The sequence below is a fragment of the Mus musculus genome, chromosome 1, assembly GCF_000001635.26.
Source record: "Mus musculus strain C57BL/6J chromosome 1, GRCm38.p6 C57BL/6J".
Taxonomy (NCBI): Eukaryota; Metazoa; Chordata; class Mammalia; order Rodentia; family Muridae; genus Mus; species Mus musculus.
Genome location: NC_000067.6, coordinates 67,197,260 through 67,221,247, shown reverse-complemented (window position 1 = coordinate 67,221,247; position 23,988 = coordinate 67,197,260). Strand labels below are relative to the sequence as shown.

The 23,988-nt window shown below is 38.1% G+C and overlaps 1 protein-coding gene across 2 annotated transcripts in view; it reads right to left on the bottom strand.

Annotated features, from left to right (window-relative positions):
- The window catches only part of Cps1 (carbamoyl-phosphate synthetase 1), a 108,842-nt gene that overhangs the window by 10,020 nt on the left and 74,834 nt on the right, over positions 1-23,988 (bottom strand). For both annotated transcript variants that reach the window (XM_011238500.1, NM_001080809.2), the window contains 10 exons: positions 22,766-22,947; positions 16,546-16,740; positions 16,049-16,116; positions 14,417-14,492; positions 11,575-11,652; positions 8,738-8,845; positions 7,142-7,231; positions 5,668-5,838; positions 3,322-3,396; positions 647-745 (listed from right to left, as the gene is read on the bottom strand). In XM_011238500.1, the coding sequence (XP_011236802.1) occupies positions 647-745; positions 3,322-3,396; positions 5,668-5,838; positions 7,142-7,231; positions 8,738-8,845; positions 11,575-11,652; positions 14,417-14,492; positions 16,049-16,116; positions 16,546-16,740; positions 22,766-22,947 (1,142 nt within the window). The remainder of the gene's footprint in view (positions 1-646; positions 746-3,321; positions 3,397-5,667; positions 5,839-7,141; positions 7,232-8,737; positions 8,846-11,574; positions 11,653-14,416; positions 14,493-16,048; positions 16,117-16,545; positions 16,741-22,765; positions 22,948-23,988) is intronic.

Sequence of the window (23,988 nt, the reverse complement as noted above, 5' to 3'; positions counted from 1 at the left end):
AAAGAGGCACAGACCTGTGCAAGCTCAAACCAGACAAAATTCCAGCATGAAGAAGATTTCCCTTCTTTATGAAGCCCCATACCTACCTAAAGAATTATTGGTAACTGTTAGTTGGGATAGGGTACACTAATTTGCTTGAAGAATGTAGTCCCTATTGGACTGCCCACCCTCATTGAAGACCCTACATCCAAGAGTATATGGACAGCACAAACTATAATTAGGAAGTTTAGAAAGATAAAGAACACAAAGATGGGGAGGTAAGAAAGGAGGAGTGGACCTGGATGGAGAGGGGGCAAAGGATGAGTTTGATCAAATACTACTGTAGAACACTCCAAATAAATGAATAAAAATGAGACAAAATACAGAGAGAAGGCCTAATCAAGGAACAAGGGGCCATTGCTTTTCTAGCATAGCCCCTTCCTCAGCACATACTCCTTCACTGGAGACTTTTTTTCTTTCAGTTCCTTAGTTTACATTTCTATTTGCTGTTGCAGCAGGAGAATGCCAAAATAAGAACCAGTGTCCATTCTATAAGTTACCATTTTTCCAAGGAATGTAACCTATCCCCCTCACTTCTGTGACAGATTAGCATCCCAGCCACTATCGGTGTGCTACCCAAGAATGAGCACAGACACACACCACTCACCTGGATTCCAATCAGAATGCCCTTCTGAGGTATCTTAAACCCTGTAGACAGCATGGCCTTTAGGAAGGCGGTATGAATGCCCTCGCCGAAGCACGCCACCTGTTTAGGATTAAATTTAAAAAATAAAATAAGAGAAGGAAAGAGAAGAACAATCTAACACACTTGCAAAGGAGAGAGAAAGAGAAAAGACAAAGAAAAGCAATTGAAAAGCAATTGAAAAGCAATGTACTGATAAACTCTCTAGATTTTATTAGTATTTCCCAAAGACCAAGTAATCTGCATCCAAGGACTGAATGGCTGGCCAGGACAGATGTATCTTATGTTTTTAATTAAGCATAATGAATGAATAAGCAACTCCTTCTCAATTCAACAACACTCAGTGGAACAACATACCGGATTGCACTGCAAGTTATTTGGATACAGATCACAGCTTCTGGTGTGTAATGTGGTGAAATCACAAATATTAATGTGAGTTGGTGTTTAAATAACCAAATATGTCATGTGTACAAGGCAGCAGTATATGAATTTAGGATAAAAAAAATGATAAGAAGGCCAAACTACTGACCCACTGGTGTAAACTTATCTCAGACACCTTAGGAGAAAGCTGCCTAAGAAATGCAGTAAGTACATGAAAATCCCAAAAGAGTTTCTTCTTCTTTTTTTTTAATCACTTTTTATAAATGGAACCAAAATATCCTGCAACGCATCCTGGAGACCCAAGCCATATGTAAAGAAGGAAAAGATGCCAAGCTAACACAAATGGGCAGGGTCTGTCGAGATTTCCCTGGGGTAGCTTCTGTACACTGTAATTACAAGTCAAACGGCCACCATAACTAGAGGACAAGTGGTGTATTTTAACATGATGGGAGTCAATTCTGCACATATCATCTGGCACACATTCAGAGTCCCTATTATAGTAAATAATGCTGACGGCTGAATTCATTCTTTAAGCAAATGACTCTCTCTTGCAGGGCAAGGAAAGTTCTCATGAGTGTAACCTTCAGCTGACCACAAGTACATGCCTGCTTTTTCACTCCACAGTGAACATTTTAATCAGTCATATGCTGGCCAATCAACTCGAGCAATGTCAGTGGAAGTTAATGAGTCTCACTTCCACTGAAAGGAACCCTGTAGTCTGATCAGAAGTGCAAGTACCCAAAACAGGTGTCCCAGCAAAGTCAAATAGCCCTGTGAAGATTGGGACTACATCCTCACTTTATCCCTGTAAAATAAAATGCCCCTTAATTAGATAAGATGGTGGGTGCTTATGCCACTATACAACAAGCCACTTAAACACTATAAAAGTGTCTTTGAAGCATAGCTGAGATTTCTAAACTGGACTTATTATTCTGTATTCAGTTATGAAACAGAATTTAAAATATCATACTTGATGACACTTGGAATTATGACTTTAATATTAGAAAAATTATTTTTATGGTTTAGAAAGGAGACAACACATAGGAACAGCTTCTAAGTGGTTCACATTATCCTCATTGAATGAAACAGAGAGGACATAAACCCTGAAAACAATCAGGCCACACCAGAGAAGGAGAAAAGAAAGAAACCTCTCCATGTTCTGCCTCTGCATCCACTGAGAACAGAATCATGGGATCAGAGTGAACCTGAAACAGCATCATTTGTCTGGGAATAATGTAAGACCCATAGCTCACAGCTAGGCCTGTTTTCCAGCTGAATTAAAAGACATGGCAAAAGGATCAAGAGCCACTTTCTAAGAATGTAACTATATCACCACAGTCTCTCATCCCTCACTGCCTATCTTGTGGTCCCACTTGGCTTCTCAACAAAGCTCGTGCTTGTAACCAAGCAACCATAGAAAACATCTGGCATTCCTTGCAATTAAATATTCTCCTATTTACATTCTCTCCTTAATATGAAGAGAGACCATGAGGTTTCACAGCCTGGTGTTGCCACTCCAGTGAGGACAGATGAGAATCTGAAGGTGGGAGCCAGTATGTCTGTCAAGGGCTAGGTGATTCATAAAATGTCCTGACACTGACATGTAGCGAACTTTCTAGAATCTGACAGCTCTCTATGGCATAACACATTTCACATTCTTAAAGAAACCTTCACCTGATGCAATCCCAACACAAGAGAAGAGGGACACCCAGTGGCCAGTCCCATTATAGTTTTTAGACCAGCCTCAAGAGATTGAAGCAGGGATTCATCTTAAAGGTGGGCTGGAATATTTCATGTTCACAATTTCCACAATTCACATCTATGACCTTTTAATGATGTCATTTTACACATTTCTAGTAAAGATGTGCTGTTCTGCTTCAATCATAGCAAGCCAGAGGTTCTGTCGCTACAGAAGTATGTGAGAACTTTAAAAAGAATGACACAGGATATACTCAGATGTCTAGAGAAACCCATGACTGTTGTTTACAGTGGGTAATGTGGAAATGAATTAAGTACACATGTATTCTCAATTCCCAGGTTCACATGTAAAAATGTCAACTTGTTACAAAAGGTAGAAGACTTCCCTTTAATTCAAACTTCCTATTCCTTTGAGTTCTCCAGGGAAGGTGAAAGCTTGTGAAGTTTATGTTTCTCTTGCCACTGATAACTTTCCTTACATGATGACCATATTCAGATCACAGACACATAGATTTCCAAGTCAACTTAACAAAAGTGCTAATGGATCATTAGCTATTTACCTCTCCAGTAGAAGCCATCTCACATCTCAGAATAGGGTCAGCATCTCTCAGTCGGGGCCAGGAAAACATTGGAGCCTGTTAGACGCAATAGGGAAGAAAAACACCGTGAGATAAAGGGATGAAAGAAATCACCTCCCACGGGATTCATTAGGGCCAGGGTACATGAGCAGAAAAATAAACTCTCTTTGGCTAAAAAATCTGACTTGAAAAATAGCTTTAAAATTCTGTTCCAAGAAGATGTTTGTATTCCTTGCCCAAAAGTTGGGTGAAGTAATCACAAACGGTCTCTGTAAACAGATGCCCTGTGACCAGTCTAGACCAGTACTGCTAATCTGGCCTGCATATATTCGTATTGGAACTATTTCAAACAACATCTACTGGGCATGAGTCTCCCAAACACAGAGTTCAAACACATTTTCCTTGATAGGCTCTTGGAACATTCCTCTCCTTATTTCATTCATTTGAACTTGCAGCAAGCCACCTTGCCAGACATGGCTGTCTGTGAGCGGACTTCTGAGACATTACAGTGCTGTTGATACCTCTTAAAAGCTTTGAAAAACATTCACTTGGAAACATTTTTTTCCGTCTTTTTTCATACAATACAAGCAAGAACACTGAAGTACTTCCTTTTCAATTATTTTATCAGTGTGGCTCCTAAGGACTTGAGTTCTTATTTCTTAACATTTGCCTGTTTATCTGGTCTAGACGATCCTTCTGTTGATAGCCACACTTTCTAAGTTGTGGGAAAATGAGCTTGGGGTAATTTTATTGGATGATCTTAATAAAGTTATTATATGCTCCTATCTTCCAGCTTTCTTCTTCTGCTACTTTCCTGTCAGCCACACTAGGTCTTCTAAAATTGACAACATATAAAGACCTTGAAAAAATCATGTTTATACACACTGAAAACTATGAAGATGTGAAAATCAGTGCATTTTGAAATGTGACCCTTAGTTGGAATTATGACATATTCTTATGTATGTATATCAATTTATAAAAATAAGCATATTTTCTATGTTTATTAATAAAATAATTTAAGTTTATAGTGAAAAGATATTTTTGTCGACTAATACCTTCTGATCTTAAACTTAAAATTCATGTGTAGTACGTGCCTTAACAATGAAAAAATAAGATCCTATCTCAACACACCACATAATCCAAAGAATTCTAACTCATTAACTTTATAATTTTGAATCTTAGAAACAACTTAGACAAATACAACTAAATTCAGAAGTTGGAGTCTCGGCAGAAACAGAATCATGGCTGGAGCTACTAGTATATATAAGAACAGAATCTTTTTAAAGCAATGGTTCTCAACCTTCTTAATGCTGTGACTCTTTAATATAGTTCCTCATGTTGTGGTGACCCCCAACCACAAAGTTATCTTTATTGCTACTTCATTTTTTTAAAGATTTATTTATTTATTTATTGTTTATATGTAAGTACACTGTAGCTGTCTTCAGACACACCAGTAGAGGGTGTCAAATGTCATTATTGATGGTTGTAAGCCACCATGTGGTTGCTGGGATTTGAACTCAGGACCTTCGGAAGAACAGTCAGTGCTCTTACCCGCTGATCCATCTCTCCAGCTCTATTGCTACTTCACAACTATAATTTTGCTATGGCTATGAATCACAATATAAATACCTGATTTTCTGGGTATTTGATATGAGAACCCTGTGAAAAGGGTATTTAACACATATCCCAAGAGATCACAACCCACAGGTTGAGAACCACTGCTTTAAAGACATCCAAAATATATCAATGTCACATAAATTAACTATATTTCAAAATATTAGTCAATTTCACTGCGTGTGATTTATCTAAGAGATTCAAATGTATTTGTCTATTTCATAACTGCTCATATCTGTCCATCAAAGCATTCATAATTATGACTACAATGTATCTCGAGGAATATAGTGGCTTTATGACTAAAGTATTATTAAAATATAATTTTAATTCTGTCACCTTCAGAGCGCCACTGCAAACTGTCATTTCAATTTTCCAAAAGGGAGAATCTGTTTCACTGAAGAAAGTACAAACTAGAAAAAGGCAGCCCAGGGGGTAAGAATTAACCAACACCGAGACTCATGAATACCGAGAGACTGTTCACAGTTCAGCCTTGTCCTAAACAAGACTGCCTAAAATTTCGATTTGCTAACTAAACCAGCACCAACATGTGTCAGGTGCAGAATTATGGGATACAATCTACCTGGCTAGCTAATATTGAGGTTAGGTTAGCTTGATGGTTGTCAATGTTTCTCTGAGTGCAAAAAATCCACAGGCAGTTTCTGCTTATAAAATTTCATTTCTGCTTATAAAATGACACACATTGCAAGATGTTACCTTAATGGCAACATAGTCAGAGGGAATGATGGGCTGCTCCAGCGTGGGAAGTCGCTTCTCATCAATGCTCTCCCCGATCATCACCTTTGTAGCCACGTCAATGAAGTCCACCCCAAGAGTCTTGGAGACAAAGGGGAAGGATCTTGATGCTCTCAGATTGCACTCAATCACCTAAGGACATAAGTTCAAAAGGAAGAAGGTAATGAGCGACAGTAACAACCATCTAAATATTCACTTTGTCCCTTGGCTTCCTTCTATTTCCAGGTCACTCCTCTAACCCCATCCCCTTTATCTCCACTGCTTACATTTTTTGACTAATTCCCTTCTTTGGGGTCATTATCTTTGAACTGTGGCTCTTTTCCATCACATTTCCTGGTTCAATCCCTACATATTTCTGATGCATTTCATTTAATGCAGAGTTTGGATAATGTGACACTCCTAACTGAAACATTACTAGAATCCTGCTGACTTCATATTCAAGCCTAGCTAGTCAAAGACTTGCACCTCAACATGTATCTCTCTTCTCTTAAACCACTTTAGAGGCCCAAGTCTGACTTTCCAAGATTCTATTCTCTAAGCATAAAGATTGATGAATTAGGATCTCCCCAAAGTGCTAGTTATTCACTGTTGTAGATGATCTTATAACCATGTAGAATACCCTATCTACCTTCAACTTACCAAAATTTGGGTTAGTCTATAAACTTTCAATCACAATATTAAATCTTTCTTGAAACCTTTTATTATTTCTCCATATAAGATATAATATTCAAATATATGCTATATATATATGTATGTGTGTGTGTGTGTGTGTGTGTGTGTGTATGTGTGTGTGTGTATGTATATATATATATATATATAATATTATCTTCCTTTTCAACTCTAAAGACATTTACACTCTCCTCCAGCAGCTACTAAAGCTAGTACACTTTTCCTCCCAGTCGTCTCTAAGTTACACAGTATCTGAAGGTGGAGATTATGCCCCATTCATCACTGCAATCACCCCTTGACTCCATGAAAAATAGTGAAAAGGTATTTGTTACTAATCATTTGAATAAAATAAAACAATTAGAAACCATCTAATTGGTCCAAAATTATATTTTGTCTTTCAAGATGGCTTATAAAACAACTTTTTTCTCTGGGTCGGAAGCAAGTCAAACTTCAATGAAGGAATGTATAAATACATGTGCTGTTCACTGTAAGAGATGCATGCATCCGTATGTACTTCACTGTAGGTGGGATGTGGTGCTCTTTCAGAACATCAAATACTTTACAAAGCTGTGAGTGTGAGTGACATCTCAGTGCCACTAAGAGCTCTTAACTTCAAATAGGAGAGACATTGTGCACTACGTAACATTCCTCTCAGAGAGGAGCCACTGACAGGGTCACAAAGATCAGCAAGGTGAAGCACAGCCCAACATGACCAACATAACCTAACAAGATGGCAAAGTCCTCCAAGAACATTAGTATTTCTTACCAAGACATCATTTCCTTTGACAAGAAACTGGACATTGAATGGCCCAGAGATGGCAAAGGCTTTTGCAATCTTTCGTGTGGCATCCTTCACCTGTGAGAAAGGACAATGACACAGTGATTGAGAGCATAGTAGAGACTTAAAGAGATGCAGAACTGTGTCTAGATGGCCTTTATGTCCTTTTGTAGTGATCTACATTCCCATTAATAATAATAGTTAGTAGCAATAGTGGGTAATGGGTCAAGACACAAATATTTTACAAGGGCATTTGTCCTCCTCTTGCAATCACATACTCTTTTCTTCCAGAGGAAGCTAAATTAAATCTTTCCTTTCTACTTCCTCCAAGAACGGAAACTGCAGTTCAAACTATACATCAATCTAATGACCTACCTGCTGAGAAGGGCAGGCTCTCTAAATACATGGTCCTGCAAGCAGCCAGGGAGATTTCTGTTGCTCTTCTGTTACCCTGAACTCTACGAGGATAGATATTATGTTCAAAAGAAATAGTGTTTGCCTGCAGGGAGTCCTTACATGTGTATATGTCACAGGTTGAAGACCCTCTACCTAGCAAGAAAGTGAAGTTTCTCATGCCAAGATTGGCAATGATGACAGGAAGTAAGAAGTTTCCACTCATTACAGATACAGGAGTGGGTCAGCAATGTAACTGTATATGGAAGGAAGCCCAGCTTATGCTATGTCTACTCAGAAAGACTTGGGAAAATCTCAGGTTTGTGCTTATTCACCCTAACATGAAAGATTGAATCATATTTTAAATCTAAAGACTTCCTTAAACTCCTATGCTATTGTTATTACGAAGCATTCTATTACCTCCATATTCTAGAGCAAAGGCCTTCAAAATATACTCAAAGCAAATGTACAGGCCAGCCCAAATTCTTATAGTGGGGCTTTAAAAAAGAAGCTCTCTATAAAGGGCAATTCAACTTGATCTCCCTTAAGTTCTCTGACTTAGGATGACAGGATCTACATGTGTATAACTTGTCATGCATACTGGGTGCTGAAGCAGTCATATCTTTAAAGGAACTGCTCTCAAAGAGAGGTCAAGAGTTATATCAGAAAGTGCTGGCTTCAAGTGGGGCTCAGAGTGAAGAGAGAGTGCTCAGGTTCCAAAGTTTCCCGAGTGGCTGCTCACCACTCTTCAAAAGCACCACTTTTTATTGCTCTTAATAAGTCAGTCTCAGCTATCAGAATCACCTGTGGTATTGTCTCTAGATGTGATCCCCAGACCAGTGGTGATTATAACTCTAGGAGACCTTGGTGCAAAGGAAAATTCAGAGAAGTTTCTAGATTTATAGCATCAGAGATTTAGGGTGGAGTCAAGTGTTTAAGCAAGTCACCTGGATGATCTGGATGTCCACTAAAGGTTAAACTAGCACACAATCAAACAGGCTCTAAGCACAGTGAAAAAGATCATCACTACAACACTCAGCTGGTTAAGGGCAAGAAAGTCCCTCATTAAATTTAGCCTGGAGCACGCCTTGCAAAAACACTTTTTTAAAACTAAAGGATTCTTCTGTTGCTTTCAGTGGTGTTTTTTTTTCTTTTACTGCTTCCTTTCTGCCCTCATTTCTAAATGATGACCTTTTCAATGGCTCCTTGGCTGATGGTCTGTGTAGGTAGCATCAGGGTGGCATCTCCTGAGTGGACACCTGCATCTTCAACATGTTCAGAGATGGCATGGGAGATGACCTGCCAAAAGAAGAGAGTTTTAAAAATGTTTTGTGAGACACCTACTTCTGAGCACTACTCCATCCCCCTCCCTGTGATGTTCGGCCAGTTCTGACATCATTACTGAGCTACTCTGCTAAACTCCTGTTAAGAGCAGAAAAAAGCTTCACCACTGGCCAGGCCTCAATGTATAGTGACAAATAACCTCTATGGGGAGCAGAGAGGGACAAAAAGACTGGTATTTTCCTCTTTCCCCAATTGGCAAGGGTGGAACCAGTAGAAAAAATAAGTAAACTCATACTGACTAATAAGGTTAGGACAGGAAATTACAGTGAGAACAGCTTTATCTTTTAGGCCCAGGGGAAGAAGACAGGAGAGGTGACTATCTAGTGATATGAATGGCAAGGCACACCACACACCACACAAACCCTGTTGTAGAGAGAAAGATTGAAGATTTGGTGCAGAGATCTTTACAGTGAAGTTTGAGAGGCAAGAAAATACTCTTGTTCTCCTTGAAAGAAGCAAAGGCCTTCTTCATAAGGAATAACCACGTGTGTGTCAAGTTCATGAGGTTGAAAGAAACTCAAACTCTTGCCTGTCAGATTCTGCAGCTTAAAATCTCAATAACTTGAAGCCATAGGTTAATAAGATATGTTGCTCAGAAACTTATGAGGTTTAGTTATGGGGAGGAGAGTTTCATGGCTGCATGAGACTAATGGAAAACACATAAAGGTGTTTAGTCATTGAATTTGTAAATTGCATAATAGTGTAGAGTTTCTATTCTTCTGATGTCAGTTTTGAGCTCTGGGACCCAGACAGGGCAGCATGGCATGGGTTTCTATCGAAAAGGGAATAACAGTGGCGCTTATCTTTGCAGAAGATTTGTAAAACACAGAATGCTTATGAAGTTCATTCATGTTTGTGCATGCTTGTGTGTGTAAGTCTATATGTGACAGCACATATTTATGTGTATGAGTGTAGGTGTGGGAATGCATGGATGAACATGGGTGTGTGTGTGTGTGTGTGTGTGTGTGTGTGTGTGTGTGTGTGTGTGTATGTGCCTGTATGTGTATGTTATATGTGTGTGATGTTCTTTTCCAACCAGAAAAAAAGATTCCAATATGTAGCCTAACAGTTGTGAGTGTATAGGAAAAACAAGAGCAGTCATCCCACTGAACTCAGTGGCATTAAGATAAATAAATATGAGTGGTATGCCCATTTCTGGGAATGAAGTTTAAAATTGTGAGAGTTACATGAAACAATTCCAAAAGACAGATTCTGGAACAATATCCAAGGGTATGTCGGTAAAAACAAAGAAAAGTCCACATTACAAAAACCCAGACCAAAACCAATCCAACAAGCCAGTATGGGCTCTAGAAGAAGCACAGTATGCGAACAAGCACACTTTCCAGGACAGCCCCCACTCTCCACTTCCATAGACGAACAATTGCATTCCTCCTACTCTCTATCCCTGCTTCAAATACTAAAGGTGGGACTTATTTTATTATCTAAAACAGGAGATGGGGAATGAGAGTTCTAGGAAGAAAAAGATTATCTCAAGATAGAGAGCATGTGAGAGACTCTTTCCCAACCTGAAAGAAGACTCTAATCTATAATCTAACAGGTATGAGGGTATAGCTCCAGGATAGAACACTTGCTTAGCATCTGCCAGGTCCTAAGATCCATCCCAAACATGAATAAAAATGCAAAAAAAAAAAACCATATGTAATCTTAAAGTGATTTGTACTCTTTGTCAGCAACTTAAAATAATCAGATGAGCACCCTCTGAATATGTTTTAGAAAAAAAAAATTCCTGTCCCTGAAGACAGGAGACTGGAAATATTATCTCTGAATGCTTCAAGTCAGCATTATGAGATTCTGTGGCTAGGAGAAACTGTCATGATTTTAAAAGAAAATAGGAAAACTCTACTCTGCAGTGCTAATCTGCTTGGGGAAAAAATAGATTTGACATATTTAGTAGTGTTTTGAAACATTTTCAAAACAAAAGATGAAGGCCAATTTTTAACTCTATCCTTGAGGCAAATAAAATGCCATGCCTTCTGCTTCATTAAGACAGCCAGCAAATTTGAGTGAAACACACTTCCGTTTCCATTCTCCTTGAAGTCAGAGGCTTTCAGTGTTGTAGCCATTTCAGATGTGATATAGAAAGCTAATATGACTATATTATTCAGCCTACAGAATTCTGTTCTGTTGCCTTTATTAATCCAATGAAAAGGAGAGGAGATAGTGGGAAACAAGAGAAGAAAAATCAGAGGCTCAATTAGAAATCTTAGAAAGCAAAGTGTTTGGGTGTTTTTATAACACTCGCTAAAACATAAAAGGAAAGCCACAGACAAAGGAAAATGAGAACGAAAGATCTATTCAAGAAGGAGGAGTGGGGTTTGGTAATTGATACTGAACATCATCAAAGAGAAAGGCTGACAGTCCGAAAGGCAAGGAATACGATACCCATGAGAAGTCAACTCAATCTTCAGAGACTTTGAGAGTTGGCCTTCAGGGTTTTGTGTTGTTTTTGTTTGTTTTGTTGGTTGTTATTAGGGAAGCGGAGTTTGGGGGGGGGGGATGTTTGTGATAGTGTCTGGAGTTTTGATTGCACAGCTTCCCCATTACGATCAGACATGATTTTTAGAAGCTGTGGATCCTAACCTGTGACCACTTCAGGGTTGCCACAGATAAAAACTGGTGGAAAGACAAAGGCAGGAGAAGTGAGAGAAAGCGCTAGCACATACCCGTCCTTCTTTGCCAACAGCGTCCATCTCTACTTCCCGGGCCCCCTCCACAAACTTGGTCAGCACCACCGGGTGTTCCTGCGGACAAAAAAAAAAAAAACAGAAGCTGGAACCTGAGCAGAAATTCCGTGTGTAATATCAGATAGCTGTGCAGCCTAAATAACAAGGCAGTGCTTGCAGAAAATGTAAGGCTGAACGTACAACAGGAGCTCATTAGCCAGTCTGTTTTTGTAAGAATAAAGTCATGTTCTGCTTACAGTAAGAGCAAGTGTTTTTCTACAACTCTGGGGGCCCAGAAAACAGAAAATAAGTTCTGAAATGCCAAATATTGGCTTCCAATCCAGTTTAAGGAAAGAGAAGGCTAAGGATGAGACAAATACAACTTCCTGGCCTTCCGTCAGAATCATCGAGACACCTCTGTGTATTTTGTACCTAGAGGTGATGATTGCATCTGATTCTCTTATTTGTTTGTGCAAGTGTCACAGCTTCTTCCTCAAAAATCTGAAGGAAATGTGTAAGACATCCGAACAAGCTTAGAGGAGAGTAATGACATTCAGTTGTGAGGTTTTTGTTGATTTTGTTGTTGTTTTGTTTGAATACAAAATCCTTTGTCTGGAATTGATAAGCCTTATCCTGTTTTTAGAGTATGAAGCTGGCAACTGGAAGTCAAATCTATTTCTCTATTAACCTTACACGTGCATCTTTTGGCAGTGTTGCAGACTGCTTATAGGTCTTGAATTGCTTCCTGTACTCAGTTGTCCTAGGACAATGTTGAGGTGCTCAGGCCTACCCAGACCGACACTGCTTCCTCGGCACTAAATGAAGAGGAAGACTGGTGATCTTGCCATTCCCTGTTCCTCTTTCCCTATGCTATGGGCTTCTGCAATCTAAGCCACTGTTACATTTACCTGACTTCATAACTATCTTCCTTGTGTGTCCTTCATCTTTTCTCTTCAACGTAGTCTTTTATACAATAGCTCTCCTTCAAAGCCTAGGCCAGGTACTACCTTCTGGAAGATTTCTCTAAGCCCTTCTGGCTACTATGCTAAAATTCATCATTTTAGGCATGTGTTAGGTTTAACAGATATCCTTGAACACTGTAAATAGAATTAAAATTTAAAGATATGTTTTCATGCTTTTTTCCCAAGGCTCCTCATCTTTCTGTATTTTTCACTGAGCCCTAGATAACTGGTATCCACTGGGTGTCCAACTTAGCTGCTCCTGTCTTCTGTCCTTACTCATTAGTCATTCCCTCCATTTCCAAAGCTTTACTTTAAAGGTGAAGCTATTAATTTCCAAGTCAGTATTCATGTCTCTGTCTACTCATTCTCTTCCTTTAAAATTTATTTTAATCATGTGTGTATGTATGTGGGTCTGTTTGTACATATGTACAGATAATGGTTATGCCTGTGGAGACCAGAAGTGATGGACCCTTCTGCAGCTTTCCAACGTGGGTGCTGGAAACCAAACTCAATAGCTTTTAGATAATATACACGAATGAGCAGACAAAGGAACAATTAGCAGCACTAATTTTACTGTGAATATGTTCAATTGAGTATCATGGGTTCTACTGTAGCATGATGAAGAGACTTGAGCTATCAAGTTCTATTAGGACATCTCCCTTACAAAACTGTAGTGGTGTGTCAGCTGACATCCTAACAGAAAAGAAAAAGTAAGCCTTTTACTAAGTGGAAGTCCTCTGAGGCTGAAATAAAGACAACCTTATCCCATCCCGCAAATGTAGGGTATAGTTACTGGCCTCTCAAAAGAAGAACACAACAGGATCTTGGGCAGAAATCATAATATATAAGTTAGTTCACTGATTCGTTAAGGAGATGTACTTCAGTAACTGACTTTCCTACCAATGTGAATTCTAACCCCACTAATTTCCTTTCTTTAGAGTTATCAGTCTCTTCTTGCTCATTCTCCTTCTCCACCTTCTTTATGACCAAGCATCCTTGAAGAACAGCTGTCATGGAGGAAAGGGACCAGGGTTCATGTGTTCAGAACAATCCATGCTTGTTTTCCCACTCTGAAATGCCTCAGACTCCATTCTTCAGCTCCCTTCAAACTCCACTTACCTAACATCAAACTCTCCTCTGAATTGTTCTTTTTAAAAAAAAAAAAATCCCAAGTAGCCTTTGAAAGCTTTTTAAAGGAAAACATTACTTTCATCCTCCACAGTGCGAGGTCTGCAAATCAATAACCCTGCTGGGTAAATCTTAAATGGATCACACCAAGGTAACACCAAAGGAGGAAGTGAAAGCTTGGGGCAGTTAGGAAGGGTGTCTTAAGTCACTTCAAAATCATAAACATTTTTATTAACTCGCAAATGCGGTGTAGCAGGATGGAAACAGAAATCAATAGGTGAACAAGGTGACTTACTAATAAAGTTGTGTGGTTGATTAAGGCCAATCCCCAGGTGTGAGGATTAAAAGCAAAGAAAGCTTTCACCTGATAGTTATAAACATGGCTGGCTCTTCCTGGAGGCTGGGAGCCCCTGGAATAACTTGACCAGCATGGAGCTCACGAAAAGGACAAGATACTTATTAAGCATCCAGCGTGGGCGCTCATCCTTTTACACTCCCAGAGTCTCCAAACAAATTAATGTGATGATGAAAGATGCCCAGGTCTTCTGCTTATTCCACCAACACTAAGAATCCAGCCATCACTTAAAGACATTTTTCTTTTTCCTTTTTAGGTTTTCATTCTCATGTGTAAGAAACTAGTACACAGACAAAGGGGAACCTTTACCCCAACAACTTCATGAGAAAACAAAACCTTCATAGAAAACAAGTTACGGGATACAAAACAAGATTGTTGCAAAGAAATGGGACACTACCTGAGAGACTCGAGTGGCCTCCTCAAGAAACCTTTTCATCTCATCCTCAGAGAATACCACGTTCATGGCAGACCCACTGGAAAGGGTGAAGGGGAAAGTAGGTGAGTATCCTTTACCAATTCAGAAATAAGGTATACTACGTTTGATTGAACAGTACCAGGCAATCTCTAGTTCCAATACAGAAGAAAGGTATCTTTTTGTCTAAGCTGCGTTTTAATTCCATGTAATCACAAGGTCATTAAATCAAAGCAAAAAGTCTAAGAACTTAAGGGTGGGACCCCCAAAATCCCTGATGCTCCCAGCAATTGCCATAGCCCCATGATTATGCTGTCTGATTCACAGCATCAGTATTTTCTGGGTTCTAGATAGTTGTTCTTGATGGTTAACGGGGTTCAGCCCAGACCATAATTCCTCTCACCCTGTTTCTTCAGTATTCATTGTCAACAGCTAATCTTAACCCACTGGCACTATGCAAAGCAGGTCACTATTTCTCTGTAGCAATAGAACCGATTCTTCAGTAACATGTGCCAATAAGATACAACATATGTGACTAAGATGTATTCAACTGTATCCTTCCTTCTAAATACCTAAGTGAAAGTGCTCTTAAATAGATTTACTCTGAATCTTGGCACTTTGGCAATGCAATGGAAAGTTGGAAATGAGGAGAACTTAAGTAAGCAAAAAAAAAATTACTTCCCTCTTTTTTTAAAAAAGTAACATTTTCTTTACCTTTTCAAATTACTATAAAGTTCTGCACAAAGCCATTGCTTTATTGGCTTGTGAGACAGTGGCTAAAGCGGTGACCCTGAAGATTCAGGGTATAGGAAAGTGGAAGATAAATATAACTTACAATATTCAAAGACTTTTTCTTCCAACCCTCTTTAAACACATGCCTGTTGTTTAAATTGATTTACATTAATTCTTCAAAGTAGTATTATTAGACTGGTTTACACAAAATGTCATTTCAATGAAAGGACGCATTTCCTCTTCTTTTCATTATTTTAAAGAATCCCATCTCAAATCCTATTCACACTTGCAAATTGTGCACAGCAAATTGTGTTTCTCTTATTATCCCCTGTTCAGTGAAGTGGTTCCTTACATGTGGTAACATCTGAAGGGACTATAATTCACAACTTCTCCTTTGATGATAGAACTTAGTTTCAACGTTAACTATAAAGCCTCCCCAATGCCCACATTCTTCACCATCATCCTTCATCAATTACGAAAATCTGATCTCAAAAACCCCAAAATTCAAAACAAAGACAATATCAAAAGATAATGATGAGAGTCGAAAAGAAGCTGTTGTTTCTGACTATCAAAAAAAAAAAAATAGATGATGCCAAGAGATGTCCCAGATTGTGTTTTAATATTGTCTATGTAAAACTATCTGTCTTTAGTTTGGCCAGGAAATGCCTTTAGCTATGATACTTCTAGATGACGTTGTTACCACTCCTGGAAGAAAATTTAAGCTGGAAGAGTGAACATTTATACTCAAGCTTTCTGTGTTGCTTCAGAGATTGTGTCTGGATCAACAAATTCCTACCCACTAAAGCCTTGTATTCTTAGCATGCAGCACATGTTTCTGTCTCTCCTAGTTTTTGAAACATTGTTTTGGAAAACAATATATATTACCTCAAAACATAGGAAGGTCTCAGTAAGCAGGGGTAGCCCACAGAGTTTGCAAATTCCAGTGCTTCATTCTAATTAATAGGTGGAAAAAAGAACAACACAAAGGGTATGAATAGTTTAAAATACGCAATAAAAATGCAGACTGGTATCATTAGATCAAGGGATAACCTAACTCTTTTTATTCCTCCTCTCAAAAGACTCCATTAAAATGTAAATTGGACACCGAGATACATAAAATTCCTAGTTTCTCATTCTACATATCAAATCTAGTTCAAAAATAGTTTGAACTTCTTTTCATTGTCTGAATCTTAATGAGAATACTGCTGTCTATTTATAATCAGCATTTAAGTGCAATCATCAAACACAGCTACTTTAGAGTAAATTTACTAAGCATGGTGTGCATTCCACCTGCCCTCTAGTTAGCTTCTCTAGTAGTTAACATTCAAGTTAGGACTCTTCAAAAGAGGACATTAAGATGAAACACTTGTTCCTTTCCTTACCAAAGTGTTCACAGCTTTCCATGGAGCCTGGGCCACCTTTAGCTCATCTAAGACAGCTGAGAAGATGGAGCGATCCTCAGCCCTGTCGATCTGCAGAGGGCTTGTACCCATGATCTTGACACCATTCTTGTACAGCGGGACCGCCAAGTTGTTTGGAATCTGGCCGCCAACTGATATGATGCAGCCATTACATGCCTGGAAGAAACAAGCCGCATCAGCCACACGAGTCACCTGAACAGGGATGGGTGGCTGTGCTAATAATATTGACAGCATATCCTCACTGAAATATGTGTCATGATGGTGAGAATTTCATACTGATTAGCAAAGCAGAGAATATTAGATTTTAACACAAAGAATAAGAACTTCTTTTGACTTTGCTGCATAAAATCCATGTAAAAACGCCACAGAACAACATATGAGTATCACTTGAGACATTTACATGGAATTTTAAAAATAAAATGGATGAAGTGTACCATGTGCTTGTCACTATAGTCTATCATAGCCCGTGGCTTCCTGGGACACTCTTGTTATTTATGAAATAAATGCCTATTTTCCAAGTTGTTTCTTTTACCTGAGTTCTCTGAAAGTATCCAGTGCCTAGAGAATAAAGTTCACATCCCTACCATCTCTGCCATTTAAGCCTTTGCTATCTTATCCACCACTGTTCCTATCATCCCCGTGAGACTATTCATCATCTATAACCTCTAATGTCAACACTAACAAATTCTTTATGACACCCAAACATCTTGTGCTATTGTTCTTCTCCTTCTACACCCTCATTTACTTAGCCTCTGACCAACCCTAAGTTCAAGTCCATCTACCCCTACCTTGACATCCTAAATACCAAGTGTTTTCCTCAGCTGACACCTTTGCATCTGTTCCCTGTACTGAACAAAGCACTTACTTCCTATTTCCTTCCCACTTCTCTATATATGCATATATACATGTATATATGTATATATTCCTTATAAGCAGATATATGTATGTTCTTGTATTTATATATGTATATGTGTATATATATACTTAAGGCTTCTCAATAGTGTTGCAGGACTAGTGAGGAAGAGCTGAGGTGTAATAACAGGGAACTAGACATGCAGATAGCAATCCTTTTCCCTATCATTTCATACTATGCATTGAACACTCACCCTGAGGTTACATCATTTGTCTATGGCATTGCACCACCCTGACTCACATAGCCAATACATGGATTAAATAAGATTGTGAAGCCTCAATACCTTATATACACTGTGTTTATAAATAAGGAAGATATTAAAATCAAAAATATGATAACCAATAGGTATTTGTCCAAATGACCTACTAATGAAAATTGATAGTTATTGAAGTTATTGATCCATGCCAAATTATTTTTTCATGATTTAAAAATGCTTTTGGATTACTCTTATAAGGAATGAAGCTAACATCTCTTCAGAGACAATAATTACAGTGTTGCCTAAACAAACATACTGGAAGTGAATTCTTAAAGGCACTGTAAATGATATTGAATTTAATAACCAACCATTCTGTGTATTTATAAAATTTCATATATTTCCCACTTTTTAAAAATGCACTCAACATTCATCTGTGCAAAGATTTTGGAAAACAGTTATTCTCTTTACTATTGTAATCCTTGTTTCTGACTATTTTGAGTTTATTGTAAGTACCACTAAGATTTTGAGGCTTAAAAAACAAATTTCCCATTAAGCATATGCATAAAGCTCCCATGTAACAGACGTCAAGGAAATTATAAAGAGGATCCATGTTGACTAAATTAAAGCTTGAAGTTGAACAAAATGGCTTGAATGAATATACCAATATTATTTTAATTTTCCATCAAACTTTCTTTTTTCTGAGAAATTAACAACTTTCAATGATAGAATAATATAGCAGCTACTATTCTTTACTTAGCCCTTAACTGTGTATTCTAAAGTGTCTCTTTGATCCTTACAAAATCCACATTGGGCAGTTATTACTAACTCCATTGTGTAGCTAAGGAAATTGGCTCACAGAAGGCCACGAGTCTCTTTTGCAGCTAACTCAGGGCTGACATGTGAATTCAACTCTGTAGAGTGTGAAGCAGCTACACTTGTGTAATATACAAAATATCTGAATGCTGAACCAACTCAACTAGCTGTTTTCAGACATGGTTGACGTTAGAGGATAAGAAAAGTATTTGTAAGACTTTTGGGAGATAGTAGACAAAATGAATCTTCTCTTTCCAAACCAAATACTCGTCATTCATCACTGGGAAGTTGACTCATGTCCACAGGAAAGCTCCAAGTGAAAATGAATAGCTTACAAAGAGCTAGTCCATTAACCAGGAGGAACTTGGCGTGAGAGCATGTTTGCTGGATAACAATGATATAGAACCATTTCACAGAAGATTCTAATCTTGATTAGACCAATGTTTCTCAACCCCTTACGGGGATCGAGCAACCATTTCACAGGGATTACACATCAGATATTTACATTAGCTGGAGAGGTGGCTCAGAGGTTAAGAGCACTGCCTTCTCTTCCAGAGGTCCTGAGTTCAATTCCCAGCAACCACATGGTGGCTCACAAACATCTGTGATGGGAGCCGATGCCCTCTTCTGGTGTGTCTGAAGACAGCAACAGTGTACTTATACACAGCTATTTACTTTAAAATTCATACCAGTAGAAAAATTACAATTATGAGGTGGCAACAAAAATAATTTTATGTTGAGTGTCACCACAACATAAGGAACTGTGTTAAAGGGTCTCACAATGAAGAAAGTTGAGAACAACGACTGAAATGGGATATTCCTGGCTTTCAATACAGGAACTGGAGATGCATACATAGAAAGAGAATCCTGGCATTCCCCACTAGCCAGTCATCATCATTATGGTTACTTACCAGTAATATTCTGAAATACAATATACTAAAGTTAAGATTTCACTACAGGAATTTCTAAATTATTTAGCCTGAAAACAATTCAACAGGCTCTCAGGGTTTCTCTGCACTGAAGGCCGAGCTGAGAACAAGAAGCCTGTAGAGCAAACATTACACTGAGCTACATCCCCAGTTCCTCAACTTTACCTTCAGCTTCATTTCCTACTTTGAAACTTGATATCCCCAACTTAAGGTAACATGAGGATATTTCTAAACATTATCCAAGCTACAACCACACCAGAAACTTATCTTAAAACCCTAATGAAGTAAAAGAACATGCTTCAATTTTATTTGGGAACATTTTGATTTCTCCTAACCCTTAATCATATTGGTCAGCACTGATTAAATGCTGCAACTGAGGCATAATTCAACATAAGAAAATGTAACTTATCTTACTAAAAGAAGTAGCTTTCGCCTCATTAAAAATGGCCTTGATTTTGTAATTTCATGAGTTATCTCCAGTTTACAAAATTACACTGTATGTACCAGTGAGAAACAGTATGCCTTATATTTTGGTACTTTTCATTTTAGGTAACACATTACACTTTATGTAGAACCTTGGCATCATATTTAATTACAATTAAACCAAATGCTAAAAACAAATTCTATTTAAAGCCTTGCATTCCCTAATGAGCACTGTTCATTACTAGTTAATGTTTGTAAGTCATTCATTTAACTGTTTATGTTACAAAAGTATCATTGTCTAACAAAACCTATAGTGTTAAAACACTCCTCCAGAAAAACCTTGACACATAATCAGAAGAAATAGCTGATGCTCTTTGTCATTCTTTAGAATGAGGGTTCCTTTTCTAGAATAGTTTCTAGCAAAAAAAAAAAGAAAAAAGAAAAGAAAGAAAGAATTTAAAAGGGAAGAAAAGAAAGGAAGAAAAGTAAAAACGAGTGGGAAACAGATGTCAACACTTCCTTGAGAGCCAGTGCCAAAAACCTCCTCAAGGACACCTGCTTTACTTACTGGGCAGCTCACTTCTTAATGTTTTATATTATAAGTTCAATGATTGTCTGTAACTAGACTAAGAGACCTATCATACTTGCTGTTACCCCATGCAATTATGCATTCCGGAGAAAGAGATTTCCTTAAAAAATGACTTAAATGTTGTATTTCTGAAAATTGCTAGACATGTTTTCAATTTTCTAAAAATAAAATTAAAAACTATGCAACATGCTAGGGCATTCAACATCTCAAGATAGGATATTAGCAATCTCCTGCATTGAAGTTACACCCATTATCAGATGTGATAGAGCGGCTTCGTGGAGCCTGCTGTAAGGAAAGACTACAATGACATGAGAGGAAACATATATGTACATCATTGTGTATGTTACCTGATACACCATATAGGGTAACCTAAAGGACATAGATGGAATGTTGCTTATATGTTCTCCAACATAACATTGTATTCTGATGTGGTAGTTATATTTGAGTTTCAGTGAAGTGTCAATATATTCATTTCTAAAATATAATATAATCTGAATATAATCCTTCAATTATATTCAGAGTTTCATTTAAAGTTATGTATGAGAACATCTAAAAGCAGTAAAGAAGTTTCTGAATATTCCTGAAATATTCACACAAGGAAACAGTGTAGAAATTACATGATGCTATTGCCTATGACGCTTCTTAATATTTTTTCCAAAAACTGTTTAATTTTTCATGATACATCATGGATCCCAGTTTTATTATTAATGCCTTGAAGGTAGAATGTTTGAGCTGGCTAGTTTTTATATCAACATGACACAGGCTAAAATCATTTTGAAAGAGGAACCCTTAATTGAAAAAAATCCCCAACTGATGGGCACATAGGCAATCCTGTTATGTATTTTCTTGATTGATAATTTTGGTGGTGTGTCCATCCTACAGTGATGCCACCCCCAGGCGGGTGGTCCTAGGTTCCATAAGAAAGCAGGCTGAGGAAGCCATGGGAAGCAACCCGTAAGCGGCACTCCTCGATGGCCCCTGAATCAGTTCCTGCAGTCAGGTTCCTGCCTTGAGTGTCTTCTTTGACTTTCCTCAGTGATAACTGTTACCTCGAATTGTAAGATGGAGTGAAACCCTCTCTTCCCAATGCTGCTTTTAGTTATGGTGTTTGCTCAGTGCAATAGAACCCTAAGACATATCGTTCCTGCTAAATGTGGCATTTAGAAAATTCTAAAGAAAGATTTGTAGAATGTACTTCTTTCGATGTTCAACTATCTATCTGAGAGCATAAAGGAGTCACCTAGAGAGCTCTTATCAGTGAGAGAACTTAATTGTCTTCTATATCGTGGATTATATAAATGGTACAATGAGTGTCATTATATTGTGTTGAGATGAAAAGGTCAGATTTAAGCAGACACCTGTAAGTATACATAGGTTCTAAATTTATCTATTGCTCTTTGTAAACATGAAGTCATCACATTGCTTCAGCTCTATACATTATCATCCAAAATTCCACCTCATCTTCACAGTGTCTGCATAGACTGTGCCTACATCCTTATATTATTCATTGACAAAAGGATAGATCACAGAGACCTCTAGAAACACACACAAGACAGTTTCTCAGTCAAAACTAGAATTCAACCCTATGGCTATGATTCAGTGTATTTCTCTCACGTAGAGGACTGTTTCTCTGTGGTGAGAAATTAACAGAGTTATATCAACTACTGGGCATCATCATGATATTTTACAATAGTTATTTATATAATCTAAAATAACATGTTCTACAGACTTAGAGTAACCTTAAATCACTAATCCATAGAGAATATATATTCAACAATATTGTCATGAGGATAGGTCAATTTCAGCTGTAAGAGAAAGAAAGCCTCACAGAAACCTGAATCATTTGGAATAGACTCACTAATCTGACCCTGAAGACCAGTGATAATGGTTTTATCTGATTTAGTAAGGATTGAACTGGTCATTGGTAAACAACTGACCTACCTCTTCTGAGAACTGTTCACCACTAAGCCACAATATTTATTGTATGAAGATATGACCTCTTAAATCATTTCAAAAGATATTTATGGAGACTCCTGTATGCTAGTTAATATGTGACTGGTATGTGTCAGTGAGCTTTCAACATAGTTGGAATGGGGGAATATTGCATGAAATGACCATTCTATGCCAAGATATGAGAAGTAAAAAGCTAGGGCAATTATTTTTGGAGTTTCCCTACAAAATTAGACAGTGGAAAAAACTGGAGATATGTCCCAAAAAGAGTTACACTATAAATCTGAACACATGAATATAATTATATACAAGATATACACTGAATATATCTCTCCTTCCTGATTTGTTTTTTTTTCCTCCCTTTTTACCTCCTGGTGGTAGATGTCTAGGATTCTCTCCAAAGACAGCTCTTCAAAGTAGAGTTTGTCACACTCATCAAAATCAGTGCTCACAGTCTCTGGGTTACAATTCACCACCACTGTCTTCTTGCCAAGTTGGCGCAGTGTACGGATACTGGAGACAGCACACCAATCAAATTCCACACTGCTGCCTGCAGAGACAAGGAATATTAGGAAAAGGAATAAGAGAAGAAATATTTCTCCAGCCAGCGCAGATGAAGGAAGTCAATGCTTTCAATTGAGTTCTTAGTATAAAACTTTAAACCTATTTACAAGTTCTGTTAATAGGAAGAGAAGTAGGGACTGGCTGGACAATAATGAAATATTGGCTTGAATTATACTTAATCTAGGTAATAAGTATCTTCATATTTGAAGAATTCGGGCCTCGATGTCAATGGACTGTAAAAAGATAAACCTCATTTAATGAAGGAAATTCAGAGAGCACACTGACTTCACTATGCTAAACAGCTAAGCCAGCAATTAGAACACTGAAGGTCTTGCTTTAACTCTTTGACTTAATTACTCTTAGAGGCCTAACCCAGCAGTCCCTGAGGTCACTTGCAGCTCTGACATATTTTCTGACTGGAGAGTCCTGTCCTTTTTAAGACTGTGTGACCTTCTAAGAATTAATCTAAGCATAATAAAGACCGAAATGACTCAAAATATCACTCTGCTGGGATGCCATAGAGGCAAAAGTACTCATATGAATGCTTTGCATTAGGACATTATCTTCTAAAAAGTCTTATCAAAATATGTTTATCCACTTGCAGCTGCGTGCTCCTCAGTGTCAAGTAATGCATGCACCTGATCATCAGTTTGGCTCTTCTCTGAACCACAATGCAACACGGCAGTAATAAATGAATCACATGAAACCAAAGGTTGAAGGAAACAGAAGAGCTTAGGTGGCCATAAAAAGGTTTTAGGTTTTATAGCCATAAACCAAATACAGATAGGTGGTACAGATAGGTGAAGTTCACACCAGTGTGCTGGAAACACAGTCCTTAGCCACAGTCTTTGGAGGGGAGGCCTTTGAGAAGCAGCAGCCTTAGAGTTAGATCCATGATTTAGGGCCAGCCTGGAGAGAGAGTTTGATTTGACTTCTTTATGCCCTTCTTTATGAACAAGAGTGAAAATTATGATGTAATATAGTGATACAAAAGGAGGTGGAATTTGTAGTTGAGATTTGTGCTTGA